Source organism: Anoplopoma fimbria, chromosome 10, assembly GCF_027596085.1.
Source record: "Anoplopoma fimbria isolate UVic2021 breed Golden Eagle Sablefish chromosome 10, Afim_UVic_2022, whole genome shotgun sequence".
NCBI classification, from domain to species: domain Eukaryota; kingdom Metazoa; phylum Chordata; class Actinopteri; order Perciformes; family Anoplopomatidae; genus Anoplopoma; species Anoplopoma fimbria.
The window spans coordinates 16,724,433-16,734,060 of record NC_072458.1 but is presented as its reverse complement, the minus strand read 5'-3'; the positions used below and the strand labels follow the sequence as shown (position 1 = coordinate 16,734,060).

General features: G+C 39.2%; 1 protein-coding gene across 1 annotated transcript in view; it reads right to left on the bottom strand.

Moving 5' to 3' along the window:
* Nucleotides 1-3,276: 3,276 nt before the first annotated feature.
* Nucleotides 3,277-9,628, bottom strand: part of LOC129097422 (palmitoyltransferase ZDHHC18-B-like) — a 9,376-nt gene continuing 3,024 nt past the window's right edge. The window contains exons 3-9 of the mRNA XM_054606273.1: nt 9,263-9,412; nt 8,891-9,034; nt 8,513-8,564; nt 8,323-8,425; nt 7,901-8,010; nt 7,462-7,564; nt 3,277-3,633 (exon numbers count right to left, since the gene is read on the bottom strand). Of these exons, the coding sequence (XP_054462248.1) occupies nt 3,277-3,633; nt 7,462-7,564; nt 7,901-8,010; nt 8,323-8,425; nt 8,513-8,564; nt 8,891-9,034; nt 9,263-9,412 (1,019 nt within the window). The remainder of the gene's footprint in view (nt 3,634-7,461; nt 7,565-7,900; nt 8,011-8,322; nt 8,426-8,512; nt 8,565-8,890; nt 9,035-9,262; nt 9,413-9,628) is intronic.

The window sequence follows — 9,628 nt, the reverse complement described above, 5'->3', positions numbered from 1 at the left end:
CAGGGAGAAGGGAGGAAGTAGACCCAAGCTGAATGACGCTGTCATCAATATTATTATAATAAATATTAAACAAGCATATAAAAACAATAATACTAGAAGCTACTGTATAGAAATATACACAGAAAAAGTAGGGAAAAAAATGTATGTTGATAAATGAAAAAATGTCAGGAATACAAGCAGGTTCATCTTAGCAATAGGCCAACATGTGTATCAATACCTACATATGCAATACAATACATAAGCGGTTGAGTCAAACAGTGAACAATTAATGATGAAATACTACTATATAGAAAAATATAAAATTAAAAAAGTAGTTGTGTTTTGTAGGTGTAAATACGAATTATGGCCAACTGCTAGGCTGAACCTGCCTGTATTCCAAGTAATATGTCACTATTTTTTCTACTTTTTGTATTTTTCAATGTAGTTTCATGATCATTTTTTATGATTTTTATGATTTATGGTGTGAATTCAACTCATCCTCAACATGTCTTGTATTTAATATGCAGGTATTAATAAGAAATTAGGTATTTTGCTAAACTGAATTATGCCTGTAATCCTGAAAAATAATAATAATGAATAATATATTGATATTATTTACAATTCTTTACTTAGTTTTTCTTTTTATGTTCTTTGTATGTTCTGGATAATTGCTTTTCCAGACATTTTTGATAAATATTTGACCTTTTTATGTTATATTTAATATATGCTTGTTTTATATTGACGTTGATGTTTCTGGTTCCTTCTCATAGAGGCATGCTCTGTCCTTCATGTGGGAGTATCGGTTCAGCTCGGCTCTAATTGGACCAACATGAGAGTAGATTGACTCTCAATCAGGCAGATTTCAATCACCTGAGTGCTGAATGTCTTTGTGTCTATATATTACTTGCTCTGCTTTGTAATGATGTTTTGAAAGCCTTGTGAAGATCTCTGTTAGATCTGATGTAACAGAGACATCAGACTGTACACTGTCAAAATAGCTGGGAGCTTTTTAATGCCGTGTGCAGATGTTTTATTTAAACCTTGCCTTGGCCTTGTTTCGATTTTTTTTTGATCCAAGTTTTTTAAATGAGCTTACACCACACACTGAGCCTCTTTATTTCACTGAATTTTATTTTCCTTTTCCTTTCCTTTGCCTGTTCCCCTGTCTTAAATAACCTTACAATTTCTACAATTACAGATCTCCTCAGAAATGCATGACTTGTTTGTGAGACATCATGAATGTGTTTGGATGACTTTTGACTCAGAGAATACTGCTCAGTGTTACAATTTTTAGGTGTGTGTGTATGTGTGCCTACGTTTTAACGCATGGGGATGATTGCTCGGATCATTGCATTTTTGAGCAGCTATTGCCATCAGCTTGCAATGAGGTTTAACATGATATATGTCACAAACAGAACTTGCATATTGAAAACCTACCCCCCAAAACATTTCCACCTGAGAACAAATCACCGTTCACATTCCTAGATGAGTCGAAGCGAAGTAAAACAGTTTTACGGAGGAGAGAACGGGTATTGCTGTTGCAGATACAAAGTGTGAGCAGGATGTGGAAGCTTTAAATCGTTTGAGTGATATTAATGATAGCACAGGAGGTGGTGCATCATACAGGCAATGAACAGTACCGCTTCAGTTCACGTACACAACTATGTTCAGGAGTCCAAATCACAGTTTTCTTACAAAAAGTGGTACAGGAAAAAAGGTGTATAAAGGGATGTTTGAATGGATGTAAATAAACAGAATTAAAATACATCTCAAGTCATTATCATGCAGTTGCATTCACTGCCATGTATAAAGCACAAAAAATCTAAAAAAAACAGTGCAAACTGATACACACTTTGCTGTATGTGCAAGGTTCAAGGAAAAATCCACACAAAATCAGAATTCACATGTGAAGTTTCAAAATTCTTATGTCAACACCGCTTAAACCAAGAAAAGCTGTGATAATGACATGGTCACATGCACATATTGAGGTTGGCAGCTTTATGCTGTAATTGAACTCAATGGGCATCCCAGTTTCTATTAAATGTTGCCAGTCTGCTAAATTATTGAAGGTCTATATATTATTCTGAACCACAAATATGTTTCAGAAATATTTCATATCAGCCTCGTATCACGCTTGCAGAAACACACAATGCCAAGTGGTTAAAGTTTTTGAAACGTACTGATCAGCAGAATGGAACATTTGTAATTAGCGGACTTTCTTTTGTAACATTACGAAACAAGTGTGAAGGTAAAATATACTTTTGGTTTTACATTGGTACAGGAACAGCAGTCTGCTGGGTGAAAGTCCTGTATTAGTTTGAAATACAATGCCAATATTTTTTCATGGCAACTTGGCTGCAATGAACTCATTAATCTTTGTTTGAGATTTAACACACTGGCAACAAAGAATAAATGATAATTGTGGGGAGAAACAAATGCAGAGATCTAACCCACCTATCGCAAATTTTGGAGCAATGCGTTAGACAGAGCTCTCCATTCAGGGCCGGAGTAACCTGCTAAATTGGGCCCAGGGCAAAAATGAGCTGTATGAGCATTCATTTATCACCCATCTGTGCATCCAAAGGAGTTTGATTTGAAAGCAGAGCTTTTTTTTTTCACAGCTTTCAAATATGAATGGTAAAAATGTCCGCATATCATTGAAAATGCTCCATGGTTGCGAGTCTCATGACCTGTTCAATTATTCATTGCCTATTTATCTCAAGATGACATAATCAGCTCAAACTGTCTCTCTACTGTTCAATTTAAGGAGAAAACTGGCTCAAGTTCACACTATAAACTGAGCTGCACAATGTTATAGCAATGACATATGTCAATTCAACATTTGGAGTGGATTTTCCCTGTAACAACATACAAAGCTTTTGTCCACCTGATACATCAAAGTCACTATTTCACAATATTTGATGGATCTGACATGCTGGTAAAATTCATGTGTTACATGAGAATCATCAGGAAGGCATATGGCTCTATCAGTACACCAGTTACACCATCTTGCAAATTTTCAACTTTTCATGTGCTTTTCATTGTTCACCAAAGGCTCAGTTGATCCTTTACAGCCAGAACACATCCAACCTGCTTTAGTGTTCCTACTTCCACTACAAATTGAACACACAAATGCATATCTTTGTGATTGTAACCCTCAGACACAATGACAAGAATCAGAGCTTTTCAGGGAACCAACAAATAATACCTATTTTTGAACTCATACCACTTGTATCTGTGTTACAGCATGCAAGCTTCAAACAATGTGAGCTTCACTGGAGATAGCGGTCATTTCAGTCAGTGCAAAGAGGCGAAGCTGGCACCTTCGTGGCCCCTGGCTTCGGAGCTGGGGCCAGCATCCGGAGAGGTAGGGGAAACGGGGACGTCGAAGGAAGGGTTGGGAATGTGCAAAGCCGCTCGCTTGCTTTTCTTTGACCTGGTCTTGCTGTGACGTGGTGTAGAGGTATCGCCGTGGGTGCTAGCAGTGTGGCGGGCCCCACAGCTCGTGGAGAGCTCCGGTGAAGGGTCAGAGTTCACCGCCGGGCCGTTGTCTGGGCAGGTATAAGCTGAGGGAGGTTTCCCCTGAGGACACGAGGTGGAGAGGAGCGGAGGGAGAGTGGCCGACTCTAGCAGACCTTTAGTTCCCTGTGTGCACTGAAGAGTCACAAGAAAGAGGAAGAGAAGAAAAAAAAGACAAGAACTGATGAGACGAGCCAGTGAAGTAATGGGGTGAACAGCAGGATGTTAAAACACTTCAGGGAACACATCAACAGCTGTGCAAGACCCATCACAGGCAAGTTGGGAGTGCAGGCAGGCCACACGAGTGGTCTGAAGCAGGAGCTTGTAAAGGTTTCATGCTATGGATCTGCATGTGGATGCACATAGGAACCTGGGGAATTATATTTTATAGATGTTAAGCACAAAGAACATTGTCCAGCTAGATAGATTTCGGTACAACATTTTTTAAAAGACGACTCAATTAAGTATTCCACTTCATGAAGTGTGGGGGGTTGACTTTAACTGCACTGTTTATGTTGTTCGAGCAACCTGCCTTGTTTATGACCAAGCCTTTCAAACTTTATGCCCCCAGTGTGTAACGAAAGCTTTCTGTTAACAACACAAGACTCTAGAGACGGATTTATTCCTGCAGTGGGTTGATGTCACCTTTGCAATGCTAGATAAACATTATGTATCGTATTTGATCAGGGTTCATCGTGCTTTATATTCCTTACTGCAACTTTGTTTACCTTCTTTCATTTAGATTGTGAAAGCAACTGTGAGCTGCACACATAGATGTTAATATTGTAAGTTGTGAGGCCAATGTATTTATATAGTACCTTCCAACAACAAGGCAATTCCAAAGACATTGAAGAAACACAAGACAATGTAAAAACACATAGGGTTTAAAAGAATTTAAACCAAGTAAAATAGAAGATTATAATGAACTAAAATAGAATAAAACAGTGCAGCTACAGTGCAAGATATGAATAAATAGTCCAAATAGGGTTAGAAACAAAGCTGATGTGAGAGCAGTGAGTAAAACAGTAACGTTGCGGGCCATATAAACCAAAACAGTGCGCCGAAAGAAGCTAAAACGCTACGTAGGGCTGCAGAGTTGCAGTGTGGACGACCTCTTTCACACTGCACATAAAGATTTGTAATGTTAACATAAAATTATTGAATGGTGCAGCTTTAAGCAATGCTTTTGGCCAGATTTAAGTTTAAAATGTCCTCAGCCTTGAAGCTTTAATGCACCCAAAGTTTGAATAATGGATAACCTTCAAAAGCATTAAGCCTTGAGGGTCATTTTTTATTCAAAACTAAAATATGCCAGTTCACTATTCCCTGTGTGAAACGTTCTATGTGACCTCAGTTTAAAGGCAACGTAAATATGCTTTAATTCCAGGTTAATCCAGCATGTGTGTTAAGATAAGGACACATTTGAACCTCTCTCTTATTTGTTCTCTATATGGAGCTTCTCGCCCTTAACAGCAAACAATAATGTATCCATCGGATACATTATTATTTATCACCCACATTTTATTGTCTTAATAGGTTTTCTTCCATGGGATTGACTGTATCATGCACCTCTGAATTTGCTACCTCCTGCAGTAAATATATCCTTCTCATGTCCAACTAAAGAAAAATACATATAACGCACCTTTAAGAATTGCATTAGTATGGCTTAGTTTTCTTTCCAATCACGGCTTGAATGCTATAACAAATGTGTTTATACCTTGACAGAAACAACTTCTTAAAGTAAAACTCAATTTCAAGGATAAAACAGTGGAATTGTTTTCGCCGTATCAACACGTCTGTGTATTGTGAATAGTGTTAAATTATGCACTCTGAAATGCATTCAACATGACAGCGCATGGATGAAGCCAGGCATTAGGAGTACAGCAGCCAGCCAAGAAGACATGCAGACACAGTGGTGGGCACAGGAGACTCTGCACTCGCTTTCCCTTTCTCTAAAAAGGCTTACCAAGCTCAAGCGGCACTCTTCCTGCACTAACAGTGGCTAATCAGCCCGCGCAGAACACCGCAGAGTCCAGACATTTAACCTCCTTGTGTTGGTGGAAGGACACAGGCACAGAGACAGACAACAAGTTAGGAACGAGTGAATAGACACAACACTATGTTTGTTAGGAGATTTTCCTCCCATGGAAAATCCTTCTGTACTCCAATATGCAAATTGGGAGGGTGGACAAACCGTACAGTGAAAAATGAGTACACACAGATGATGAAATGCATGGACAAAAATGCATGTTTTATTATTTTACATTTCAGACACTGACAATATAGAAATATGTATAAAAACAAGATGGAGAATATCACACATGTAACAAAAGCATGAAGGTAAACAATGTTGATTGGCTTGATGCGTAACAAATAATTTGGCACTTTGACTTTTGACAAATATGACAGTAGAAAGGGAACCAACACATAATACAAACAAGGAACTTTCTTCACAGCTTCACCAATGTACCAACTGCATTCAAAAGGCTATTTATACCCATTCACCAAACCCAACAACAAAATAATTTCCGACTATTTCAGTCTATCTTGTGCACAAAAACATATAAAAGATTTTTAAAGCTGTCTTGTTATTCTGGCGTAAACAAAAAAGAAAAGCCAAACAGCAGCTGCTCTACCACTTGATGCGAGTACTGTGGCTCAGACTGCAACTCTACCTGAACCACAGTTGACGTATTGTAAACAAAAGTTTCTGTACAACTCTCAAGGCCTCCTTTAATATCCCTTACTTTCAGAGAGAGCAACAAGAGAGGAGGACGACAAGCTGAAAACAGCATCTGAGTCGACAAATACTGCACGTGAAAAAGTACTGAGGTGTAGCTTGTGATAAAAAAAAAAAAAAAGTGACAACAGTAGATGACATAAAAACACATAATGAATAGTATCCCTGTTGCTAATTAAAAAAAGAAAAATGTCCGTAAACCTGATTTGTTCATTTGCATGAGGTAAACATGACTGAGCTGTTCAGAAGCATGAACTGGCCAAAGCAGCTGTCTTAACTACTCAGACTAACAAGGCCAAAAGCCAACCACATTTTACAAAATCACAACTTAAAAGAATAGATAAACTTTTTTATGAAATAGGCTTATTTGTTTTTTTCCCCCGTGTGAGATGAAAGAAGTGATGCCTCCTCTTTTGTCTCTAAGCTACATATGAAGCTACTGCCTGCAGCCGCTTAGCTTAGCTTAGCACAAAGAGTGGAAACGGGGGGACTAGTTAGTCTGGTTCTTCAAAAGAAAGCAAACCACATTCCAACTTTTGAAGGAAGAAATAACCTAATTTTCCTAAGTTGAAATCTTAGGCATTAAAACGCACGCCTGCTCAGTTCAGCACACTCAATGGCTTTACTGCGAAAGTCTAAGCTAGTCTGGTAAGACGAGTAGCTTGGGGTGGCTAATGTTAGCAAATCTAAAGGGATATTGCTGCGTAACCGACATTACTGAGTCAGTTTGCTGACTTTTTTTGACTGTGTGCTACCATTACACCTTTTTTTTTTTTTTTACGTTTAAGCATTTACCACTACAACAAATTACCACTTGCGGTGCCCGGTGGCCGCTGTTAATAGTTAATAGGCTAGCTTTAACACACAGATATTGAACTCATTCTCTGTAAATGAGACTAATTTGCTAAAAAGTTATTCCTTTTAACCTGTTCTTCAATTTGATTAAAACTAATTCAAATTGTTAACCTATTTTGAAAGGTCTTGTTTGCGCTGAGAAAATTCATAAATACTGAAGCTCTGACTTTAGTGTAAATAGAGTATATGCAGGGATTAACCCATACACAACAGTCAGCAACAGGCAGCAGACAGATGCTGGGTTGGAGCTACAGTAGGCAACAAGGCTTCTGTCAGGCAGAGGAAGAGTTTTGGTGGGAGTGGTGGGGTTCAGGCACAGGAGAGGGGGATTCCTGCAAGCCTAAAGCCAGCTGGGAAGATCCTCCTACCACGTTTATCTCGCTTTTAGTGGCCAGAGTGGGCAGCTCAATGTCCACACCCGCTGTCTGGACAGATTCATCCGCGGGCAGGAAACCTCGTCTGTCGATCAAGCTGAAAAAAAATTAGAAATAAAGAGGATCCAAGTCATAAGGTGAGCGTGTTCCTCTTTTAGTATTGAAATTGAATGTACCATTATTGATGGATGCGCACTGAACATCATGTTACAGACTGCAAGGGAAAGGAGAAACTGCAGAACTACAAATAAACCTTTGTTTTTGCACATCACAAAGGAAATATAAATAATTAAATCTTTTTTTTTCTTTTTTTTTAAATCAACAAAACCAAATGTAGTCTGTATGTGGATGAAGCAGACAAACAATAACTGACTAATCATGCATGGATTCTTTTAGTAAATATTCCAAACAGTAAATCAGATTTAGGACCAACCTGGGTGGCATGGGTCCACAGAGCACAGAACAACAGTTGATAAAAATGTTTTTATGACTGTATGGGTTGGTGACGTCTTCTCCACTCTTTCCTGACCATGAGCCTTTAATCTGGAACAGACAAGACATAAAACATATTTGATTGACAATTTCTGCAAGGTGAACTGATCTGCAAGTATTCATTAACCCCAAAAATGTTAAAAAATCTTAGTGAACACTAAAATTATCTATGTGTATAATTGTACAAAATGTTAATGTCATTTCTTCAATCTATTCAAATGGGATATTAGTGTAATATCAATGTAATTTAATCAACATATTATTTTCAAATATTCCAAATTGTCATACTACTATACCACAAGAAACCAAAGTTACAACTCTGTAGTTACAGTGTATCAAAATTCAACTCAAGGCAACGCTCACATCTTCATTAGTGGTCAGGTTGGAAGCTACCAGGTATGTATGGAAGCCTGAAAGGCCTAAGATGGACCAGACTGAGAAGAAACATATCACCAGCTCCACTGCAGTGAAAGGTTGAGTCAAGGAGAGTATTAGAGAAATAAATAAAACTTGCAGTCAGAAATCTTAAACACATTTTGTGATTAAAGGATATCTTCCTGGACTCTCTTGCAGAGCAAACACCAGCCCTTTTCCACCTTGAGCCCCTGAAAGAGAGGAGGAAAAAAACACTGGGTCAATGTGTTTTCCTAAGGACATTAAAGAGGGAAAAAGTGTGCAGTTGCCAAAACCAACAGATCACAATAAACCTGAAAACAAAAGAGCCTTCTGTATATTATTCTTATCAGGCACCTAACCTGCTCTAATGTGGTAAACCCCGCCCGTCTGGCAATCCAAGTGAGACAGAATAAACACTCACAGTTACTGGCAGGTGCTGTTTGAGCCAGGTGTGTTAGCAAGTTTTATCAGTAAGATCCTGACTGTTTGTAAAACCATAAAAAAAAAAAAAACACCTGTGAACCAGACCGAAAGCACTTACTCAGCGCTAGATGTGTGGTCACACAGCCGAAGATGAACGCCGTCAGGAAGGAGAGCGACACGATGAAGGTGTAGAAGAAACGGTAGTTCCGTTTTCCCACACAGTTCCCCACCCAAGGGCAGTGATGGTCGAAGCGCTCTGAAAACGAAACGCGCCAAGAAATGAATTCATCACTGACATTTTGATTTCAATTTCATTTCAGGAAATACTCCAAGAGTCTTGGGTAGTACGCCGATATATGTCAATCAAGTCAGTCCAGCCTGAGAACTAGAGTAATGGGATCATGTTCACTGTGACCCTATGAGGCCTCTATGCATTATTCATCATGTGTAAATGTCAGAGCGTCGGTGTGTGTCCACAGCTCACCCACACAGTTGTCACACAGGCTACAGTGGGAGGTTCGCGGAGGCCGGAACATCTTGCAGGTGAAGCAGTACTTGAGCTTCACCACCTGCTGGTTGATGAGGACTTCCTTGGTGCGTGGTGGAGGCCGATAGCTGGTGTTTCCAGTGTTGTCTGCCGAGGAGATGACAGTAGAGAGAAACAACAGGTCAAAGTACATCAGACCTAAACACTTGCCATTAAAAAGGTGCTACAGTACGACACACACACACACACACACACACACACACACACACACACACACACACACACACACACACACACACACACACACACACACACACACACACACACACACACACACACACACACACACACACACACACACAC